The sequence below is a fragment of the Myotis daubentonii genome, chromosome 2 (genome assembly GCF_963259705.1).
Source record: "Myotis daubentonii chromosome 2, mMyoDau2.1, whole genome shotgun sequence".
NCBI classification, from domain to species: Eukaryota; Metazoa; Chordata; class Mammalia; order Chiroptera; family Vespertilionidae; genus Myotis; species Myotis daubentonii.
This window is the reverse complement of record NC_081841.1, coordinates 55165806-55190504: the sequence shown is the minus strand read 5'-3', so window position 1 is coordinate 55190504 and position 24699 is coordinate 55165806. Positions and strand designations below refer to the sequence as shown.

The 24699-nt window shown below is 34.6% G+C and overlaps 1 protein-coding gene across 1 annotated transcript; it reads right to left on the bottom strand.

Moving 5' to 3' along the window:
- Positions 1-20510: 20510 nt before the first annotated feature.
- LOC132226122 (olfactory receptor 9S13-like) lies at positions 20511-21446 on the bottom strand. Its single transcript, XM_059680984.1, has one exon. It carries the CDS (start codon positions 21444-21446, stop codon positions 20511-20513), a length of 936 nt encoding a protein of 311 aa, XP_059536967.1.
- Positions 21447-24699: the final 3253 nt, after the last annotated feature.

Below are 24699 nucleotides of genomic sequence, written 5' to 3'. Positions count from 1 at the left end.
GGTGTCTAATAGTTAAATCTCCATTGTCTCCCTCCTTCCTATTCCCACCCTCTATCTTTAGGTAGAATATAATTTTCAATCTTCCAGGGGATTACTTATATGCATGAATAATATAAAATAAACAACTAAAACTAAGTATTCCTTTATGAATAATGTCATATCATCTGATAACTTATAATCAATAATAAAATTATCTTATTTAACTGAAAGTTATTAACATGAATAGCTATCTTTAAGAAAAAGCTTTAAAATTTAAAACACTACTTCTCTTAAAATAAGAAATCTTCCACCTCTACATGATATGAGATTCTGGAAAATGTAAAAGAAACATTTGAATTATAGCTTAATTATTTTGTGTCTGGAGTTAGCCTCAATTAGAAGGTGTAAAAAGTTATATTTTTTATTGAGAGCTAACATGGACACAGACAATAGTGTGGTGAAGGCCTGGGAGGGGCAGGTGCGGGGTAGAGGGGGTTAATGGGAAATTACAGAGGGCATCTGTAATGCTTTCAACAATAAAGATAGATTTTTAAAGATAGAGCCTTGTTTTCTTTTCCTAAAGGTATAAGTATAAAGACCCTATTGCATTGTTTTAGGTAGATTACAGACAGTTTCCTTATTCTCACCATTTCACTCCCTTCTTTCACATTTACCAATTTTACTCATTATGCTCAGAAAATGTCTTTCCATAATTATCTTCCCAGAACTATGCCTAACTTTTGGTGGGTAATGGGAGGAATACTCTTTTAAGATTATTGAGTGTAATAGATGTCTTTGGGAAGAGTTGGATGCGGATATTTTTTTTAGCAGCTATTACTCAAATCCTGTTTATAGTTGGTATTGCAGTTTGCTTGTGATGTTATTTTTTTTTATTTTTTTAAATATATATTTTATTGACTTTTTACAGAGAGAAAAGGCGAGAGAAAGAGAGTTAGAAACATCGATGAGAGAGAAACATCGATCAGCTGCCTCCTGCACATCTCCCACTGGGGATGTGCCCGCAACCCAGGTACATGCCCTTGACTGGAATCGAACCCGAGACCCTTCAGTCCGCAGGCCAACGCTCTATCCACTGAGCCAAACCGGTTTTGGCTGTGATGTTATTTTTATATTTAATTGATATCAGTCCTAGCAGCATTAATGGTGAAGTTAAGTCATTGGTATTTTGTGTGGCTGCTGTTGTTAAAGGACTGGCTGAGAATAGTGCATCATAGTATAGTTTAATATAGTTTCTAATATAGTTTAAAACAACTACTCAATCTAAACAAACAAGCAATAGTCCTGAGGTTATGTGCATGTGTGTGTGTGTGTGTGTGTGTGTGTGTGTGTGTGTGTGTGTGTGTGTATAAATGGAGAGAGAGACCTTAAAAAAAGAATACAAATGATAAGTATATTAATTGGGTGAAGTAAAGAGTGTAACATATTTATCTGATTGACTAATGTAAATATCTTCTTTCAAAAATTTCAATTAAAAATTTTGGAGCATCTCAAAATAAATTGTTTAATTTTATTTTGCCATTCAAACCATATATATATATATATATATATATATATATATATATATATATATATTCAAGATGTGGGGTAAAATGTCATTTTACATGTGTGTACTAGAAATAAGAGAAACTGTGGTTCAAATCCGTCTGTGCATAAGGAAAACAGTTTTAGAAAACGAGCTCTTTATTTTTTTTGCCATTGTCTTAGGTTATGCTTATTAAACCTGATCAATAATATAAGATCACTATTTCTCCTAAAGGAAATAAAAAATGTAAATAAAATATAAACTAACTTCCAGAGATTAAGGAATATAAGATGAGTTTGAAATGGAAGCTATTAGTTACTCTTTCAAATAGTTTCTTTTTATTTTTAAGATGTGGTCAAAGGCAGATATAACTCATCATTGATGGAATCAGAAAATTATGTTTGCATATATATTAAAATTACTTTTAATTTGTGGAGTTTGGAAACTACTATAATAATGTTGACATTCACCCTAGAGATTCTTGTGAGTGTATGTGTGTGTGTGTATCTGTATATGAAAGAATAAAAACTTAAGGAAACACGTCTCTCAATCTATCTTTTTTGACATTTAATACAATGTGCCATTTAAAACTATTTCAAGCTTGAGTTGTCCTATAATCTCCTATTCAGGGATCTCTTAAGGTTCTTTCTAATTTTGTTATTTGACTGAATTCACTTTTTAATAGGGCCCAATGAAACTGATTAAAGTCACAAGTTATTTTACATGGGCTTTATTTAAGGTAATTCATAGCAGGATACAAAAGTTTCATTCCGCCAGTGGGAATTGCCTGGTTGCCCTGATGTAACCTATAGCTAATTATGGCAAAACCATATCAATTAGTCTTAGGAAGTATAAGAAATTAGCTACTCTACACTCCAATTGTATCTTGAGACCAATGGGGTTGCATCTTCTCATTAACCTCATCAAAGGCATGATTCTATCTCTCTTAGGATGTATCTCTTTAACTGGCACACTTAACTCTGAAAATGGAGTATTACTGTAGCCATCCAGTGGGAATCACACTATTTGGAAAACATTAGTATAGAAATGGCTCCAAACATTCTACCAAGCGGATGACTTCATTTTTAATTTAAAATATTTGTGTAAATATTCTCCAAGGAGAAAGGCGATTAGATAAGTACTATGGGAGTTTCTGATTGGTCTCCAGGGTTTGCTGCATTAAAGTTGCAAATTTCTTTTGACTACTAGTATAAACTCCAGAAGTCATATTGCCACTTTAGGTGAAAAGGATACCTTAAAGGGATTTTTGTCCTCTTATATATTTAAGATTTTATGCTTCTCCAAAAAACAAGTTAATCTGAAAAATTTCCTCATCAATTATATAAATTCTCAGAATTAGAGCAGGAAAACCCTAGTTATCAAGAAATATTTCTTCTCTTATCTAATATAAATATTAGTGAAGTAATATAAAAAATACAAAATTTTGAATAAGAAGAGTTGGATTCTAGGGGTGAATTGGTAACAGTAAGAAGTATAAACATTGGTTAATCATTTTATGTTTGGGGTATTTCATTTAAAAATCCTAGAATATCAGTTTTATATTTCAGATTATTTTAAAGACCAAATTTTAAAACACATACAAATTAGTGTATACTCCATTTCCTGTTCTACTCCCTACGCTGAATCATATTCAACTCAAAAGACAAGGTACTATCATATTTTAGAGCAAATACAACAAACATTTAAAACAAGAGATTTGTCAATAGCTTAAAAATATTCATTCTAATTTTACAATCCTGCCTGTCACACACACTTTATCATTAAGTGTACCTTCAAAAACTATCATGTTTTTCTTCTTCAACTATTTCTTCTTCAATCCATGATAGGTAAATAATTATTTAATTCAAAATCAAAAATAATAATAAGGCATCTAAAAAATTCACCTGAGGATATTTTCCATTGGTTTTTAGAGAGAGTGAAAGGGAGGGGGAGAGAGAGAAAGAGAGAGAAACATCAATGTGAGAGAGACACATCAATTAGTTGCCTCCCACATGCACTCCTACCAGGGCTGGGGATGGTCCTACATATGAAAGTGGATCGATGTAATAAAAAACATTAAAAGCATAAAGGGGAGAAAAGTATGATAATCTCAATTGATGCAGAAAAAACATTTGACAAAATTTAATATATTTCACAATAAAAACACTCAACAAATTATGAATAAAAGGAAAATATCTTATAACAAAAGCCATATATGAAAAACAGACATGCTTAATGATGAAATTATACTTTATGATGAGAAAGACTGAACTCTTTCCCTTTAATATCAGGAACAAATCAAGAATGTCCACTTTTTGCCCTGACCGGTTTGGCTCAGTGGATAGAGCATCGGCCTGCAGACTGAAAGGTCCCGGGTTCGATTCCAGTCAAGGACATGTACCTTGGTTGTGGGCACATCCACAGTGGGAGGTGTGCAGGAGGCAGCTGATTGATGCTTCTCTCTCATCGATATTTCTAACTCTCTATCCCTCTCCTTTCCTCTCTGTAAAAAATCAATAAAATATATTTTTTTAAAAAAAGAATGTCCACTTTTGACAAGTTCAACATAGTACTAAGTTTCAACATAGTACTGAAGTCTTAGACATCCAAATTGGAAAAGAAGAGGAAAAATTATATCTGATTACAGATGGCATGAATTGTTATGTAGAAAACCCTATATTTCACACAAAAACTCTTAGAGCTAATAAAAAATTATCAAGATGCAAAATATAAAGATGAAATAGTTGAAGGGATTATGAAAAAATATCAAGGGGGATGAGGGTGAGTGAAAGAGTGTAAATGGGGGATATATGGTGACCAAAGGAGACCATGTGGATGATAAGCACATAATGCAATGTGCAGATGATGTATTATAGAATTGTACACTTAAAATCTATATAATTTTATTGAGTAAAACAACCTCAATAAATTCAATTAGAAAAGATATGAAGTCAACATGCATTTCTGTAAATGAAAAATGAACAACATGGAAAGAAAATTAAGAAACAATTCCAATTATAATGAAAAAGACTAAATTACTTTAAAGTTAACATAACTAAGAAAATGAAAGACTTGTAAAATGGAAACTAAAACATTCCTGAAATATAAAAGAAGACATAAAAAAATGGAAACAGATTCCAAGATGGCAGCCGAGAGGATGGCAGTGAGGAAGAGAGTGTGAGTGAGTGAGGTGCGAAAGGGGAGTGTGTGGATGTGTGGTGTGTGTGTATGTCTGAGTGATGGACAGCTAGATCTTGCAGGACCTTCAGGGGCTGGCGGACCAGGCTTGAATAGCCAGGCAGCCTCTGCTATTGCTGTAATCTCTCCCAGAGCACTGGCTCTGAATCAGAGATGCCATATTGAGAGAGAAGGCTGCTGTGACTGAGAGCCCAGCCTCACTTCCACCCAGGTGCTCTCAGACACCACCTGGGATCCTACAGCCACTCCAGCCAGAGACCTCTGCCTCAGCTACTGACCCACAGTCACTGGAACTCCAGCCTCCTAAGCTGAGGGCTCCTGTGAGTTCCTGAGGGCACTCTATCCCTACCAGCCAGATACTTTAGCCCTGAGAAAATAGTCAAGCCTTATACAGCATCCCTGCCATCAGCCACGCAAGCAGCTGCTGCACATGACTGCCTGAGAAGCAGCCATTGCCCACCACCACATGAGCAGCCACCACCCCACAACTGTGCAACCTGCCACCAAGCCCACCGCTGCAGCCACAGGCACTGCACAACTCGGCACCTAGATTCTTTGGTGAGAACAAAAAATGGGGAGACAAAAAAAAAAAGAATATCCAGAAAAGGAAGTAAATGAAATAAAGGCATGCAATATGTCAGAAAAAGAATTCAGAATAAGGGTCATACAGTTCGTAAACTGGATGGACAAGAAAATCAACAACCTGTGTAAGAATCAGGAGAAAATAAAGAGTGATATAGCTACAATAAAAAAAAAAACAATATGGAAGCTTTCAACAGTAGAGTAGGAAAAGCAGAGGGCCAAATTAGCAATTAGAAGACAGGGAAGCAAAACACACCCAATCTGAACTGCAATTGGAGAAAAAAATCAAAAGAAAGGAGGAGAGCTTGAGGGAGCTTTGGGACAACATGAAATGAAGCAACATACATATAATAGGAGTGCCAAAATGACAAGAAGAGGAGCAAGGGCTCCTCTTAGATTATCAAATGATTTTTCAAAAGAAACACATTAGGCCAGAAAGGAATGGAAAGAATTTACAAAGTGATGCAAAGCAAGGGACTGAATCCAAGAATACTCTATCCAGCAAAGCTATCACTCAAAACTGAAGGGGAAATCAGGAGCTTCATAGACCAAAAATAAGGCTAAGGGAGTTTATCACAACCAAGCCATCAGTGCAAGAAATGTTAAAGGGAATACTGTAAAAAAAAAAAAAAGGAAAAAGGGGTGGGGGGAAGAACACAGGCACAAAGAAGAAAAATGGCTACCAACAAGTACCTAACAATAATAACATTAAACATAAATGGTCTAAAGGCTCCAATCAAAAGACATAGAGTGGATGAATGGATAAGAAAACATGAACCATATATATGCTGTCTATAAGAGACCCACCTCAGAACAAGAGACTCACACAGACTGAAAGTGAAAGGATGGAAAAATATCTTTCAGGCAAATGGAAATGAAAAAAAGAGCTGGGGTAGCAATGCTTATATTTGACAAAATAGACCTCAGAGTGAAGGCCATAACAAAAGATAAGGAAGGCCACTTCATAATACTAAAGGAAGCAATACATCAAGAAGATATAACTCTAGTAAACGTATATGCACCCAATGCAGGAGCACCCAAATACATAAAAAAAAACTTCAGAAAGATATCAAGGGAGAGATCGATAGCAATACGATCATAGTAGGGGACTTTAATACCCCACTGACATCACTGGATAAATTCTCTAGGCAAAAAATCAGCAAAGAAACAGCAATAATAAATGGCTCAGTAGATGAGATGGACTTACTTGTCATCTTCAGAACATTTCACTCCAAAGCTATAAATTATTCTCAAGTGCGCATGGGACATTTTAAAAGATAGATAACATATTGTGTCACAGGCAAAGTCTCTCCAAATACAAGAAGATTAAAATCATATCAAGCATCTTCTCAAACCACAATGGCATAATATCAGAAATCAGCTACAATAAAAACAATCAAAAAAATTCAAATACTTGGAGGTTGAATAGCATGCTTTTAAACAATGATTGGGTTACATCCTGTAAATGAATGACAATAAAAACACAACAATCCAAAACCAATGGGACACAGTGAAAGCAGTCCTGAGAGGGAAGTTCATAGCATTACAGGCCTACCTAAAAAAAAAAAAAAAAAAAAAAAAAAAAAAAAAAAAAAGAAAGAGAAAAACTGGTAATAAATTATATAACCTACAACTTAAAGAATCAGAAAGAGAGCAGCAAGAAAAGCCCAGAGTGAGCAGAAGGAAGGAGATAATAAAGATTAGAGCAGAAATAAATGACATAGAGACCAAAAAATAAATAAATAAGTAAATACAAAAGATCAGTGAAACCAAGAGCTGGTTCTTTGAAAGGATGAACAAGATTGATGAATCTCTAGCCAGGCTCACCAAGAAGCAAAGAGAGAGGACCCAAATAAACAAAATCAGAAATGAAAATGATGAAATAACAAACAACCCCACAAAAATACAAAAGATTATTAAAAAATACTGTGAACAACTCTACTCCAACAAACTAAACAACCTAAAGGAAATGGACATATCCTTAGAAAAATATGACCTTCCAAAACTCAATCAAGAAGAATCAAAAAATCTCAACAGGACAATAACTAAGAAGGAAATTGAAGCCGTCATAAAAAAGCTTCCAGCAAACAAAAGTCCAGGGCCAGATAGCTTCACAGGAGAGTTTTACCAAACATTTAAAGAAGAACTAAAACCTATTCTTCTCAGACTATTCCAAAAAATTCAAGAGGAAGGCACACTTCTAAGCTGTTTCTATGAAACCATAATTACCCTAAACCCAAAAGCAGATAAAGACACTACAAATAAAATTAGGGATATTAGGCCAATATCCCTAATGAACATAGATGCTAAAATGCTCCACAAAATTCTAGGAAATCGAATCCAGCATTACACTAAAAAGTTCATACACCATGAACACGTGGGATTTATTTCAGGGATGCAAGGCTGATAAAATATCTGCAAATCAGTAATGTGATACATCACATAAACAAATTGAGAGATAAAAATCACAATCATATCGATTGATGCGGAAAAGAAATTTGACAAAATCTAACACCCTTTCCTGATAAAAACTCTCAGCAAAGTGGGAATAGAGGGATCATACCTCCACATAATAAAGACCTTATATGACAAACCTACAGCCAATATCATACTCAATGGGCAAAAACTAAAACCATTCCCCCCAAAGAACAGGAAAAAGACAAGGATGCCCACTTTCACCACTCCTGTTCAACATAGTACTGGAAATGCTAGTCATAGTAATTAGACAAGAAGAAGAAATAAAAGGCATTCAAATTGGAAAATAAGTAAAATTGTCATTTTTTGCAGATGAGATTATATTCTACATAGAAAACCCTAAAGCCTCCATCAAAAAACTACTAGAACTAATAAATGAATTTGGCAATGTAGCAGGATACAAAATTAAAACCCAGAAATCTATGACCTTTTTATACACCAATAATGAACTCACAGAAAGAGAAACTAAAAAAATATCCCATTTACTATTGCAACAAAAAAATTAATACACCTAGGAATAAATTTAACCATGGAGGTAAAGGACCTGTACTCAGAAAATTACAGGACACTGAAAAAATAGACAGAGGAAGACATAAACAAATGAAAGAATATACCATGTTCATGGATTGGTAGAATCAACATCATTAAAATGGCCATACTATCCAAAGCAATCTATAAATTCAACGCACTTCCCATTAAAATACCAACGGCATATTTCACAGATCTAGAGCGAACTCTCCAAAAATTCATCTGGAATAAAAAAAGACCCCAAATAGCTACAGCAATCCTGAGAAAGAGGAACAAAGTTGGAGCATTCACAATACCAGATATCAAGCAATACTACAAAGCCACTGTTCTCAAAACTGTCTGGTACTGGCACAAGAACAGACATATAGACCAATGGAACAGAGAATTCAAAGATCAACCCAAGCCATTATGCTCAATTAATATTTGACAAAGGAGGCAAGAGCATACAATGGAGTCATGACAGTCTCTTCAATAAATGGTTTTGGGAAAATTGGACAGATACATGCAAAAAAATGAAACTAGACCACAAACTTATACAAATTAACTCAAAATGGCTAAAGGACTTAAATGTAAGATGGGAAACCATAAAAATCCTAGAAGAAGCCATAGGCAGCAAAATAGCAGGCATTTGTAGTAGCAATGTCTTTACAGACACAGCTCCTCAGGCAATGGGAAACTAAAGAGAAAATGAACAAATGGGACTACATCAAAATAAAAAGCTTCTGCATAGTGAAAGAAACCATCAACAGAACAACAAAAAAGCCCACTGCATGGGAGAACATATTTGCCAATGTTATTTCTGATAAGTGTTTAATCTCCAAAATTTATAGTGAACTCATACAACTTAACAAAGGAAAATACACAATCAAATAAAAAATGGGCAAAGGATCTAAATAGACACTTTTCAAAGAGGACATGAGAGACATAAGAAAATATGCTCGAAGTCACTAATCATCTGAGAGATGCAAATTAAAACAACAATGAGGTACCATCTCACACCTGTCAGAATGACTATCATCAACAAATCTACAAACAATAAGTTCTGGCGAGGATGTGGGGAAAAGGAGCCCTCTTGCACTGTTGGCACAGCCACTCTGGAAAACAGTATGGCGTTTTCTCCAAAAATTACCAATTGAACTCCCATTTGATCCAGTAATCCCACTTATAGGAATATATCCCAAGAAATCAGAAACACCTCTCAAAAAGGATATATGCACCCCTGTGTATATAGCAGCACAATTTACAATAGCTAAGATTTGGAAACAGCCTAAGTGCCCATCAGCAGATGAGTGGATTAGAAAACAGTGGTACATCTACACAATGTAATACTACGCTGCTGTAAAAAAGAAGGAACTTTTACCATTTGCAACAGCATGGATGGACCTGGAGAGCATTATGCTAAGCAAAATAAGTCAGTCAGAGAAAAATAAATAGCACATAATCTCACTCATTTGTGGAATATAATGAATGACATAAACTGATGAACAAAAATAGAACCAGAGTCATAGAAGCATCAAACAGACTGTCCAACCTATGAGGGTAGGTGGGGGTTGAGCGGGTAAGAGATCAACCAAAGGACTTGTATGCATGTATATGAGCATAACTGATGGACACTGACAGAGGAGGGGGCTGTGAGAGCATGTGCTGGGGGGTGGGGTTGGCCAGAATATGGTCAATGGAGGGAAAAGGAGACTTATGTAATACTTTAAACAATAAAGAATTTAGATTTTAAAAATGAAAACATATGCCATGCTCATGTATTTGAAGAGTTAATAATGTGAAGATGAAAATACTACCCAAAGTGATCTACAGATTTAATGCATTTAATCCTAGTGACTTTCGGATTAGTGTTTTATGTTTCTTCAGATATATACCCAGAAATGGAATTACTGGGTCATAAGGCAGTTCCATTTTTAATTTCTTGAGAGCCCTCCATAATGTTTTCCATAGTGGCTGCACCAATCTGCATTTCCACTAATTGTACAAAAGGGTTCTCTTTTCTCCACATCATTACCAACACTTGTTTGTGGATTTATTGATGATAGCCATTCTGACAGGTGTGAGATAACACTTATCATAAACTGTAATTGAAAAATAAAATTTTAAAAATATATTTTAAAGAAAACAGAAAAAAAGAGGCGAATGGAGAATATCATGTTCATCATCAAATATTGTTTGCACCATATTTATAAATGAAATAAAGGAGCCATTAAATAAAAAAAAAAATCCTAGAGACTTTTTGCAAAATTTGAAAAAGCCATCCTAAAGTTTATATAAAGGAAAAAAATCTCAAGGAAAAAATACTGAAAAAGAAGGACAAAGTTGGAGAAAGGACTCACACTATCTTAAAACTTATTACAAAGCTACAGTACTCAAAACAGTGTGGCATTTTCATAAAGACAGACATATAGATTAATGTAATAGAATAGAGAGTGTTAGGACTATAGGGCAACGCAATCCTTAATGGCCATTTGTAAGCTTCCTACCACAGGAGAACAAAAGACCAGAAGAAACTTGCTGAACACCAGTAATCAGAACATACAAGGAACTGAAACTGTCCTGAAGACACCTGATTGAACACCTGCTTTCCATCCACATTCCAAGCCCACCAGCTCAGCCCTCAGACCCACTGACAACAAGACCTTCCGACCAGTGACTTCATGTAAGGATAAAACTCCAGCTCCTGGGTATTGCCATCATCAACCCAATGTTTCCTTGGTTTGGTGTTGTGCAGCTCTTCCCTTTGGATATCCCATCCCCTACCCCCTTTTCCTAAAATAAATTCAATTTTTCTTTATCCACCATCTGAGATGGCTAATGAGTGAGATCATGTGATACTTGTCTTTCTCTGACTGGCTTATTTCACTTAGCATAATGCTCTCCAGGTCTCATTTTTACTGCTGCATAGTGTTCCGTGATTTAAATGTACCACAGCTTTTTCATCCATTCATCTACTGATGGGCACTTGGGCTGTTCCAGATCTTAGCTATTGTAAATTGCTCTACTATGAACATAGGGGTGCATATATTCTTTCTGTTTGGTGTTTTGGGCTTCTTAGGATATATTGCTAGAGGTGGAGTCACTGGGTCAAATGGCACATTTTAAATTTTTTGAGGAAATTTCATACTGTTTTTCCATAGTGGCTGCACCAGTCTGCATTCTCAGCAGCCACGTTCTAGAGTCCCCTTTTCTCCACAACCTTGCCAGCACTTGTTATTTGTTGATAATAGCCATTCTGACAGATGTGAGGTGATATCTCATTGTGGAACTCCTCTATATTTATTTTTACTTTGCTTCTATTTATTTTTTAAGCATGTTCTTATTAATTTCAGAAAGAAGAAGGAGGAGGAGGAGGAGGAGGAGGAGGAGGAGGAGGAGGAAGAGAGAGAGAGAGAGAGAGAGAGAGAGAGAGAGAAACATCATTGATGAGAATCATCCATTGGTTGCTTCCTGCACGCCCCCCATTGGGGATCAAACCCAAAACTTGGGTATCTATATTTTACCTATTGTACTACCTAGCCTATCCTATTGTACTGATCTTTATTAATGTTATGCTACTGTATTTTTTATTGTTAGTTTCCTCAAATCAATTTTGGAATACAGTTAAGAATAATTATATATCCAAAACAATGTTATTAATCCACCACTGATAATGTCCTGAGAAAAATTTAATATGACCCTGACACTGATTTATTGACAGTTTCCTGGTGACTTCTAACTTTAAGCATTTCATTCTCACCCAAACACAGCTAACTTAGTTATGCTTAACATCAAAAGATATTATAATTCATTTGACTATTTTTTTAAAATAACACTCACATCATTAACAATCCTACCAGTTTGAGTATTGAAATAGATATTGTCTTTCAAGTTAGTCTCCTCTAACGTAGGAAATGATTTTTGTGAAGCCTTCATAGCTAGAAAAGATTTATGGAGCTTTCCATTGCAAAAGCCTTCAAAACTAGCTTAGAAGTTACAGGAAAAAAAAATGAACCTTATGATTGCCTCTTCTTTTGAAATGAAAACCACTTTAAAAAAAAATTATCCATAGCACATTTAAAAAAAAATTTACAGCTCAACAATTGAAAGTCTAAAAATAGGCAAAAAAACAATTTAACAGAAACATTATCTTACTGATGATGAATTTTTCTTACCTGAAAAATAATCAGATGACAGATTTTTAAGATAACTAATCATCAATGCAAAGTTAAATGAAACACAGTGAGATAAAACCTCCACTAGAATGACTAACATTAAAAGCACTGAGGATACCAAGTGTTGATAAGGATTTGGAGCGACTTGAACTTTCACACAATGCTGGTGGCTATGCAAAATGTTCAGTTTCTTTAGAAACTAATTTCACAATATCATTAAAGTTATACGCTTACTTAAATCAACAGTCTCATCCCAGTTATTTCCCCCTAGAAAGCATTAACCATAAAAGAAAATATGATAAATTTTACTTCAACAAAATTTAATTTTTTGATATGAAAAGGAAAAATATGGATTAAGAAAAATTTCCACAATTCAGGTTTCTTGACAAAATACTTTTACCCTGAATATATAAAAATTCCTACAATTCAATAATTAAAAGACAAGCACATCGCCATAAAAATCACCAATAAATTTATGTAAATTTACTACTTGACATTATTAGTATGAAAACTAAAATCACTCTGTAATATCAGTTTGCACAGATTAGATTGATTAATGTCAATAAGACATAAGTACTGGGGAAGGATAAAGAGCTACCGGAGTTCTTCTACCTCCAGTATATAGATAACTTTCTCTGAAAGTAAATAAAAAGTTGACAACTAGTAGAGTTGCAAAATTTTTAATTTATTACCAAGGAAATCATTAGTCAAGCATTTTGTTAACTTCTCATTTAGTTAAAATGCATATATAAAGGCACCAACTTAATAAAAACATATTTACAATGTAAATATTCTTATTTTTTAAAGTTTTTTCTTTATTTTAATTTATTTTTTCCATCCCCATTTATCCCACCTAACCCCTCTCCCACCACTACCCGCAATCGCCACACTGTTGTCCATGCCCATGAGTTCTTTCTCTTTTTTTTCTTTTTTGCTCAATCCCTCCAATCCCCCAGCACTGCCTCCCCCCCACCCCCACCACCACCAGAGCTGTCTGGCTGCTCTCTATCTATGAGTCTGTCTCTATTTTGCTTGTTAGTTCAGTTTGTTCATTAAATTACACATATGAGTGAAATCATATGGTACTTATATTTCTCTGACTGCCTTATTTCACTAAAACTGAGTAGTTTGATGGAAATTAAAGGCAAAATAAAATCATTTTCAAATTGTATTTAACTAATAAAATAGCTTCAATATATAGGAAACAAATTATAGAAACAAATTGCCACTCCACATGTTATCAGAGAAATGTGTGGATGGCCTTTCTCCTTTGCTAGTGAGAGTGGGGTCCTTGAAGTACCACTAGAATAAGCATTTCTGGAGGCTCCCATGGGAGGGCAAGATGTGGTAGAAAGTTTTGTTTTCATGGAATTACATCCCTGAATTTCAAAAGTCCCATGTCCCTTAATCCAGTCCTGGAAGATGTGCAGCTGGGGAGTCAGTAGAGCTAGAAACACAACCAGTGTCCCGAGTTTCCTTTCCATGTTGGAATTGAGTCCAGTACAGCATCAGGCTAGTTGCAGTCCATTAGTCCATTACGTGTGGGGTCCACAGAGCTGTGGGTCATGTGGGTGAATGCAGGGGAGCCAAGAGTCCCCCAAACACAAGAGACCAAGCTCCTTTATTCATGGGATTAAATATCTCAAATCTTCCCACACACGGAGTAGGCATGCCTACTTTGGCCAATGACTGGTTCCCAGGTGTGACTTACAGAAAGGTGTCTTGCCTATTTTTCCTAGACTTTACTGGGCATGCATCTATTCTCCACCCTGTCCAGTCCCTTCCCCAGCGATCTGTGAAGAATAGGCCAGTGGCTTCCTGGGGAGTGTTAAACTGCAGCTTCCTGGCAAAGCTGCACAAGAGGCATGCCTATAATATTGGCATTCTTTTTGCTCCTTTCCAGTTATTCCTAACTAGGTTTATTACAATGGTATCACACCATCATAGTAAATCATCACATATCTCTCTTAAATATTGAAAAATAAAGCATACAAGAAATCAGAAAAATGTATAGAAGTTCAATTAACAAGATTGATCGAATAGACACAGGCAAGAATATATATAAATACATACATATATATAATATGTGTGCATGTCCATATTCCCAAATTAAAATATAGATTTTTTCTATAGTACATAAGGAATAATTACCAAAATAATAATAAATTAGGCAATTGGGCCAGATAGTAATTAGAAATACATAGAATACAGATAACTTTCTCTGAATGTAAATAAAAAGTTAACAACTAGAAAAGTTCATGAACAGTTCCCTCATATTTGTAAAATTTATAATTTGTTACCAAGTAAATCAATAGTCAAAGACTATTAAGCATGTTTAGATCTTCACAATAATAAAGAATATGAATCAAATATTTTAAATTAAAAATAAAATTGTGAAAAACACTTTTTTCTATTTAGATCACATCAATTGGTCTAATCCTTTTGTCTCTAGCCATCAGGTATATAGTGAAGATACTTTTTAAGTTTTTGTTCTTGATAATTCTTCCATGGTTATGTAAAATATTAACATTATGGGGAGTAGTGATTTTTAAGAGAACTATCTTTTACTATTTTCAACTTACTGGAACTTACTGGCAGGTAATTTAAATAACTACAATTAATATGTCAATGGCTGTAAAGGAAATAATAGGCTTGTAATATTCTATTATAATTAACTAGAGGCCCAGTGCATGAAATTCGTGCACTCAGGGTGGTGGAGGACGGGTCACTCGGCCCAGATTGTGAGAGGGTGCAAACCAGGCCGAGGGACCCCACCAGTGCATGATTGGGGCTGGGGAGAGTTGAGGGAGGTCGGCCAGCTGGGGAGAGAATGTGGGAGGGCTCCAGGGCATGGTTGTCCCATTTCGCTCAGTCCCGATCCACCAGACCGCAGCAGCAAGCTAATTTACCGGACATAGCATCTGCCCCCTGGTGGTCAGTACTATATATGTAAACTAACATTATTTTATCTCACATATACTGTGGAAAATTAAACTACAATTCAAATAGCAGTAGTAGAAGTAAAATTGGGACTAAAATAGCATACCCACAAAAGAATAAAGTTATAATCTTTTGCAGCAAAACAAAATCTAAAACCTCAATTGGTTTGCAGAGAGTAGATTGCTAATAAGGTATGAAGCCAACTGTCTCTCTAATAGTGTAAGAGTGCAGTGTGGAGTCTACTAAACATCATTAGTGTAGCTTTCCTGTCCAGGAAAGAGAATTAATAACATTTATTGGGTAAAAAGACCTAAGAATCCTGGACTCAAATGTGGAGATGATTAGACTTCAGATTTTAAAAAATAAGGAAATATACTTCTGCTGTGATGATTCCTGGAAAGGAAATAAGAAATTGTTCTTGGTCTATGAATAATAGTCACCAAAATCATTATGACATAGAATCAAAGAGCATTCTTGAGGATGGACTAGAAAATGCTGAGAACTAAGAGAAGTGATCCTAAGAATCAAAGTGTCATCTCTAAGAGAATCTGGCTTTCAAGGAGCGAAACTATTCTTCAAAAGGAGGAACAGAAATACATAACTTTCTTCCTTGAACATTATACAGCCTTTGAAAGCAACTTCAAATCAACAGTAGAACAGTTTTATCCATAGGAAATTTAGATTTAATTGTCATCAGTAACTCTTCAATGTTCCATGAGAAGCATGGGCATATGGGCACATTAACACCATACATATGGATACTAACTAAAATAACTGCCTTCCTGCTATTCAGGCAGATTGAGAAAGATGTTTTATTTAGCTTGGAAAATAAAGAAGATAAGACATCTGATTCTGGCCAAGATGAAGTAATGAGGTTCTCTCTCTCTCTCTGTCTCTCTCTCTCTCTCTCCTCCCCCACCCTGCCCCACTATTCTTCTCCTCTCTGATGTATATATATATATATTTGTGTATATATTGGATAGTAAATAGTAGGCAATGAAGGACAGTGATTCCTAAAAGATGGAAAGAAACCTGGTGTTAACCTAAAAATAAAAGGCCAAAATGAGAGGCATTGAGTGTTTATTTGAGATTAAAAAAAAAAAAAGAGTTGCAATTCAGGGAGCAAAGATTCAGACAGAAACTCAAATAATGTCCCAATTGCAGGGTAAGGGCAAGGGGTTTTTGTGAGAAAAGTAAGGAAATAATTTCATGAATAAAAGAAAGAAATATCTATTAATGCTAACAACCTGAGTTACTCTATAGCTATACAAGGCTGGTTATTAATTCTGTCATCAGAAGAGTTCATAATCATCAGTCCTTGTGGTCAGGATGTCTGCTTTCCTGTTAGCTTTGTAAACACGTATTTGTAAGACTATGTTGGTTTGGTCCAATCCAAAGGTTATTTTTCCTAGTTCAAATATTCCAAAGTTTCAAGGAATAAGATATGCAAGGCAGTTTATCTAGAATAGTTACTCTGGCTCCAGTTTAAAATTTCTCCTCTTAGGTCAACTTTTTACAGTGGTAAACCCAGTGACTGCCCCACTTTATTTCATCGAGATCAATTTTAAAAATTAAAACTGTAGCCCTACCTGGTTTGGCTCAGTGGATAGAGCATCAGCCTGTGGACAGAAGGGTCCCTAAATTCCAGTCAAGGGCACATGCTTGGGTTGCAGGGTTGATCCCCAGTGTAGGGTGTGCAGGAGGCAGCCCATCAATGACTCTCTCTCATCATTGATGTCTCTATCTCTCTCTCTCCCATCCTCTCTGAAATCAATAAAAATATATATTTTTAAAAAAATTGAAATTGTAGTTAAAAACTATCCCACAAATAAAAATTCTAGTTTGATTCACTAGTGAGTCACTACCAAATATTTAAGTGAAAACTTAATAACAATTCTACATAAACTTCTTCAAGAGATTTTAAAGAAGGGAATAGACCCTAATTTAATCAATGAAGCCAGTATAAAGTTGGTATTAAACCAGACAGAAACAGAACAAAAAAGGAAGACTACAGGTCAATATCTGTTGTAAACACAGACACAAAATTTCTAAGCAAAATTTTAGTAAATTCAATCTAACAAAGAATCAAAAAGAAAAATACCACATTATCCCAGAATGAAAAGCTGATTAATATTCAAAAATAAATCAATGTAATTTATTATATTAACAAACCAGAAAGGGGAATATAAATATTTACATATATTTATATTTATATATGTGCATATATGTTTATATATGTGTGTACATATACATATATAAAGTCACATTTCAATAGGTACAGAAAAACCATTTGACCAAACCAAACATTCATTCATGGTAACACCTCATCAATTTCCCTCAGCCTGATAAAGGGCATCTATGAAAACTTATAGGTAACATCATTCTTAATAATTAAAGACTGAATGACTTTTTCTGAAGATCAGGAATTAAACAAGAGTTAGAATTTTTTAAATATAATTGATATTAGTTTAGCAGAAGCCTGAAGAGGATTAAGAATTAAAAACAAGTTTATAGAAAGTTTTACTTTCTCAAACACGACATCATTTAATGACTTTCCATTTAATGCTAAAACTATAATAATGGTTTGGTCTAGCCTAGTCCCTTCACATCAAACTGTGGCTCAGATAGCGTTTACTGATAACATGTCAAACCAAAGACTTCCCCCCAAAAATTATAAAAATAATCAGTAAATGATTTGGAAACTTTTAGAATGGTTGTGTTAAAAACCTCACTAGCTAAGCAGTTTAGTATGGAGGTAAAAGGTGCTATTTTGTACTATTGATTTATTTATTTATATATAAGCATTTTCATATAATTATTATTGAACAAGCTGTTGCATATTTTAATTATCACCTCTTTTAATAACCATTACAGCAATTGAATCACAAACTAAAACTCTTCCCATAATAAAAACTCCTTGTCTAGATGGCAACTCCCCTCGGTTCTTTCAAAACTTCAAGGAGGGAATAATTTCCATGTTATACAATGCCTTCTTCAAAATAAAATAAGAGAAAAAAACTTCCACATCTTTTAATGATATTAAGACAAGCAAACTTGAGTTTAAAATGTACTATGATTAGTATGAGGAAACCAAATAATGCTTTGTCAGATGATGAACATGCACACAATTCTAAATACCATTTAGGAAAACCCTGTGACAATGCATCTCAAGATAAGACAAATTCAGATATAATTGGTAAATACTTCCCATTTTCTGTTCATCCCTTTTCTGAAACAGGGAATGAGATCTTACAAGACATTGTTGATGAGGGAAAAGAACAAAAGATGAGGAGTGTTAACAGGGATGACAATAACAGACAGTTACATCTCAGAAGACAGGAAGATGTAGGGTTATTTCTAACCAATCTCCCCTGCTCAGGACAATATAAAGAGGATGAAACTCAGTAACTAGGAAATGCTTTTAATTCCTAACTATTGTTCCATTCTAATGGACTTAAGGACAGCGGCCACCAGGTGGCAGCTAACTGTAGCTGCCTCCAGGGTTTGCTTAGAACCAGAACCCTCTGAGCAGTTCTGTACATCCTTGCCTGGGTCATATCATTCTATTTATTTTTCTAAATCTGTTTCCTCATATTTTAAACGCATTTTGATACTGATTTTAAGGTGTTTAAAGGAAAAAAAAAATATTTTACATAAGTCAAAAAGATCCTAAGCCCTTGGAGAGGGCCCTCTCTGAGTCACTGCCACATAATCTTTACCTCTGTGGCTTTGGATCAGAAATTCTGTGTTCCATACTAGCTCTAGTTGTTACTGGCAATGTAATATTAAGCACATTACTTAATGCTTTAAGATACAATTTCTATACTTATAAAATATATTAATTTAAATTATACATTCAATACGTATATAATGTTCCCTTCATGATAGGTCTGATTTGAGAAGTAAAGAAATACATGAGGCCCTGGCCAGTGTGGCTCAGTTGGCTGAACATTGTCTCATGCATGGAGAGGTCTATGGGTTTGATCCCTGGTCAGGGTACATGCCCATGCCCAGATTTCAGACTCAATCCCCAGTAGGGACTATGCAGGAGACAGCCCATACATGTTTTTCTCTCTCCCTCTCACTTCCTCTCTCTGAAATCAATAAAAACATAGTTTTTAATAAAATTTTAAAAAAAGAAATACATGAGTACTTTATACATGAGTTCATATTCTCTTGGTGTGTCAATTTCCTCATTTGAAAATAGTCATAAAATGATATATGGCATATAGTACCTGTCTTTTATATATCATCTTATAAAATGTACTAGAGGCCCAGAGCATGAAATTCGTGCAAGGGTAGTGTCCCTAATGGCTGCTGGCTGCTAGTCAGGGTCTCCCTTGCCCAGCTGCCAGCTGCTGGCTGGGGCCTTCCTTTATTCTGTGCCGCCCCCTGGTGGTCAGCACACATCATAGTGAGCGATCGAACTCCCAGTTGGTCGAACTCCCAAGGAGACACTTTGCATATTAGGCTTTTATATATACAAATCATTTTATATTCAAAAGAAAATGAGAAAATAAAAATTAGTAGAATGTTATTGACACATTTTCCATGTAAAAAATTACCTCTCTAATAATATACTACAGGTTCCTTTTTATAGGAGCTGTCGCTCTAAGGATGATAATCCTCAAAATATAAACCTGGATATTTAGAAAAGAATAGGCCTTTTATTGGAAAGTGTTCTATGTAATCATTACCATTCTGTTCTGTCATCTACACAATGGGGTGTTATCCTTTCCTAACAAATATCAGCTTAGTTGCTTTGTAGAATGAAAAAATTAAAAAATGATTTGCACAGACCAATATTATTTTAATTATTATAAAATAACAGCTCTTAATATTTACTTCTTAATCAAAGTAAAATTGTAATGAAAATATTAGTACATCATAAATTATGAACACATGATTTTATATATCCTAAGCAAATAAAGTAATGATATATAGACCTATATGGTTAGAAACATTATTTTGTAAAATAGTAAAATATTTGTTGCCATATAAAAATATCTTTGATATACTAGTAATAATTTTACAAGAACAAATGTAACTTGAACCCTTAGAGACAAAATTTGCCTGCTATATAAGTGATTTTACAAATGTCAGTGAGAGAATCATCTCCTGCAGAATATACTTTTCACAGCATCTTTCACATCTCTGTTTCTCAAACTATATATTAGAGGGTTTAGCATTGGTATTATAAGTGTGTAGAGCACAGCTACAATCTTGTTTTGCTCTGGTGCGGAGATGGCTGTAGGTTGGGCATACATAAAGAACACCGTCCCATAGAATAAACTCACCACTGCTATGTGGGAGCCACACGTAGAGACGGTCTTCCTCCTGCCATGGGTCGAGGGGATCTTCAGGACAGTGGAGAGGATATAAGCATAGGAAACCAGAATGACTGCTGTGGTGGTGATGATGATGAGAGCAGAGAGAATAAACAGTACAACCTCATTTACAAAGGTGTCAACACATGAGATCTTGATCAGGGCTGGGACATCACAGAAAAAGTGGTCCAATCTGTTTTCTCCACAGAAATGCAAACTGAAGGTGAAACCCGTTTGGACTATGGAGTTGATGCTTCCACAGATATAGGATCCAGTTACCAAGTGAACACAGACTTTCTGGGACATGTGCGCAGGGTAAAGGAGAGGGTAGCAAATGGCGGAGAATCTATCAAATGCCATGACAGCCAGCAGAAAGCCTTCGGTTGTGACAAATAGGGCAAAGAAGAAAAATTGGGCGGCACAGCCACTGTAAGAAATTTTCTTTTCATTAGATAAGAAGTTGGCTAAAGTTTTGGGAGCGATGACGGTTGAGTAGCAGAGATCTAAATAGGACAAGTTTCTAAGGAAGAAATACATAGGTGTTTGAAGTCTGGAGTCACTCTTAATGACAATTATCATGCTGGTATTTCCCACCACAGTGACCATGTAGATCAGCAAGAATACTAGGAATAAGAGGATCTGTAGCTCTGGAGGGATTCTGAACCCTAGTAGAATAAACTCAGTCACCTCTGAGTAATTCCTATTTAGCTCATTCTTCATAGCTGAGATATTGGTGGAACTGAGGAGATGGTAAAAATGAAAGAAATAAGTGACCAGAATACTGTTTTAGGACAAATAACTAGGAATCAGCATGAAAAAAAGTTTCATATCATATTGTTCCCAATACTTTACAAAACATCAATGAACATAAAGAATGAATTACTACAAAATAGGAACAGACTCATAGATACAGAGAACAAACTATTTGTTGCCAGAGGGGAGAGGAGTTGGGGGGCTAGGTGAAAAAGGTAAAGGGATTAAGAAGTACAATTGGCGTAATAAAATAGTCATGGGGGTGTAAAGCACAGCATAGGGAATCTAGTCAATAATTTTGCAATAACTATGTACTGTCCAGGTGAGCACTTGAACTGTCAGAGGGAATCACTTTGTAAATACATGATTGTCTAACCACTATACTGTGTACCTAAACCTAATAAAAATAATATTGAATATAAACTATAATTGAAAAATAAATGTTTTAAAGGAATAATTACTATTTTAAAAAAGTCTTCCTAGTGAAAAGTTCAATCTGATTGGTTAGCCTTTTTAGATATACCTATTTTCAAATAATGCAGATTTTCCCTCTAAATGTGCTTTGGAGAAATGAAAATTCTAGGAAAACATCTGAAGAGTTTTCTTTTTCTTTCTTGATTGTTATCAGTTTACTGTCATTGAAAGCTGCCTCCTTTAGTGAAAGACATTTCTCATGGATATTGTAATCCACTTAAGATTATATTTAAAGTAAAAATTGATTCAATTGATGGTCTCTCATTTTATTTTTTAACAATTATTTAATCTACCACAGAAAAATAATACATAAACATTGTATCTGTCTTTCTTACATCAGGAAAAAGATTGCAGATCCTGCCAAAAGCATCATCCTTTTACATATTAACCTCATGTTCTTCCATTATTTTTATCTCTGTAGAGATACACACTCTTAGTGACACAGTTCATCTACTAAAAACAGAAGTGATTCTTATATTTCCTAACTCAATGCAATCAGACTTTTATTGTTCTCCTTCCTAACTTCCTTCTTCCCTCCTTCCTTTCTTCCTTCCTTCCCTCTTTTGTTTTCTTTGGATTTTGCAGATTGGAATGCAAGTGGAGAATTCTAAGGTCTTGGGCAGAGATTTTCCTGTCTTTTCAAAAATATAGAGATCTGTGCATATGAAGGACAGAAGGCTCACAGAACAATGTAAAGATAGTTACAAGTGAAGAAAAGGGAAGAAATATGTATTTAAACAAACTTGCATTATATCTCTTTAGACTTATGCTATTATGACTATACATTGTCCTTAAATAATATACATTGCAAAGGTAGAGAAAAAATTTTGTTCTAATTTTATGAGTAGGAAAATTGAGACAAGAAAGATTTAAGAGGCTTATTTATAGTCATAAGATTGACTATCATAGTGGTTTATTATTCAATAATCTGTTATACAATGTAAAAAACTGACAAGCAATAAATTTATGAAAATATTTTATAATTGCATAATTATAAAATTGATAATTCAGTATATATGTAAATGTATCCATAGATTATAGAAATATAATAAAATTATATGTGACATAAACTATAAAATATTTCTTGCAATTTTTGTTGTCATTGCTATAATTTTGCTAATTTTGACTTTCTTTTAAAATAAGATGGAACTATGGAAGTATATTAGAATCAATTTGGTTGTATATTAGAATCAATTCAATATCTCCTTTTTTGAAAAAATTAAAAGTTAATAGCATGTTGACTGATTAATTTTAAAAAGCTGAAGAATGGTCAAAAGTAAACTCTGGTAGGGCCTATTGACTACAAAAATACAAGTTTTCCTTAAATTCATATTTTACATAAGCAAGTTTCTAGTTTAAACAAAAATTAGAGGGAAAATGACTGTCTAGGGCAGAGGGGAAAAAATGGACACATATGTAATACCCTTTGTAATACTTTAAGCAATAAAAAAAATTAGAGGGAAATATGTAATTAATGCTATCTAAAAGAGAAGAGTGTTGAAAATAAACAAATTAAATATAAGAGATATTTTCAAGACTGGATGCTACTTCTTACCTTAGTTAACCCTCTACTATATGTGAAATAGAGTTCATTCATAAAGAAACAAAAGTATGAAAAGAAGCAAACCTTTGTTTAACAGAAAGTTGTTCTGCAACATGTATCACATTTCTTCACTCCTCAGGTCATGACTCAGAATTCCTAAGCTGATGAAGTACTAGCAAAAATTTTAGCTTCTCTTTTTCTGTCTTTCTGAAGTTTACTGTACTTTTTTTATTGATTAAACCAACAAATAGACCTGGGATGGGTTCTGAGAGAAATTTTCTCATGGGGAGGGAAACCAGAGCAGTGGGTATTCCCTCTACAAGATACTAACTAGGGACTAAGTTCTCTCTTAACAATAATGTATTTTGTATCATAATGCAAAAGAAGGATAGAAAGAAAGAAAGAAGAAATTATCAATTAGTAAGCTCACCAAACTTTTAGAAAGTTAGTAGGGCTCTCTAACTTTCTAGGAAACATGATAACTAACCTTCTACTTAAAAAACAAAATAAATTTAAAAAACACACATTTGAATGAGAATCACCTGATTCTTTATTTTCATGATTTACACAGATGAACATTCATGAGTTTTTTTTTATTTAAATGGATTATGACCCTTACTTTTAAAAACTTGTTTCTTATCTGTACTGTAAATACACCAACAGAGACAAGAAATAAAGGGATTGAGTAAAAAATTTTTAAAGAGAAGGAACTCATGGACATGGACAGCAGAGTGGAGATTATGGGGAAAGTGAAGGGGGATGGAAGTGGAAGAGGGCATAGAGAGGATAAATGGTGATGGAAAAAATAAAATAGAAATTTTAAGTTAATTAGTTAACTTAAAAAATAAAATATATTTTCTCCAGAGGGTCTTTTTGTGTTTTGTTTTCCAGTTTTTGTTTGTTTGTTCATTTGTTTGTGTTTTTTGTTTTTTTGGCATGTTAGGCAAATATTACAGTAGTTATTCTTTCACTAGAGGCTCAGTGTACAAAATCCATGCATAGGAGAGGGTGTCCCTCAACCCGGCATACACCCTCTACAATCTGGGACCTCTCAGGGGATGTCTGACTGCCGGTTTAGGCCAAATACCACCTAAACTGGCAGTCGGACATCCTCTCACAATCTGGGACCATTGGCTCCTAACTGCTCACCTGCCTGCCTGAATGCCCCTAACTACTTCTGCCTGCCAGCCTGATGGCCCCCTA

Excerpts from the sequence above, each read along its gene's own strand:
- LOC132226122 (XM_059680984.1), bottom strand. The coding sequence starts at position 21,446 with ATGAAGAATGAGCTAAATAGGAATTACTCAGAGGTGACTGAGTTTATT.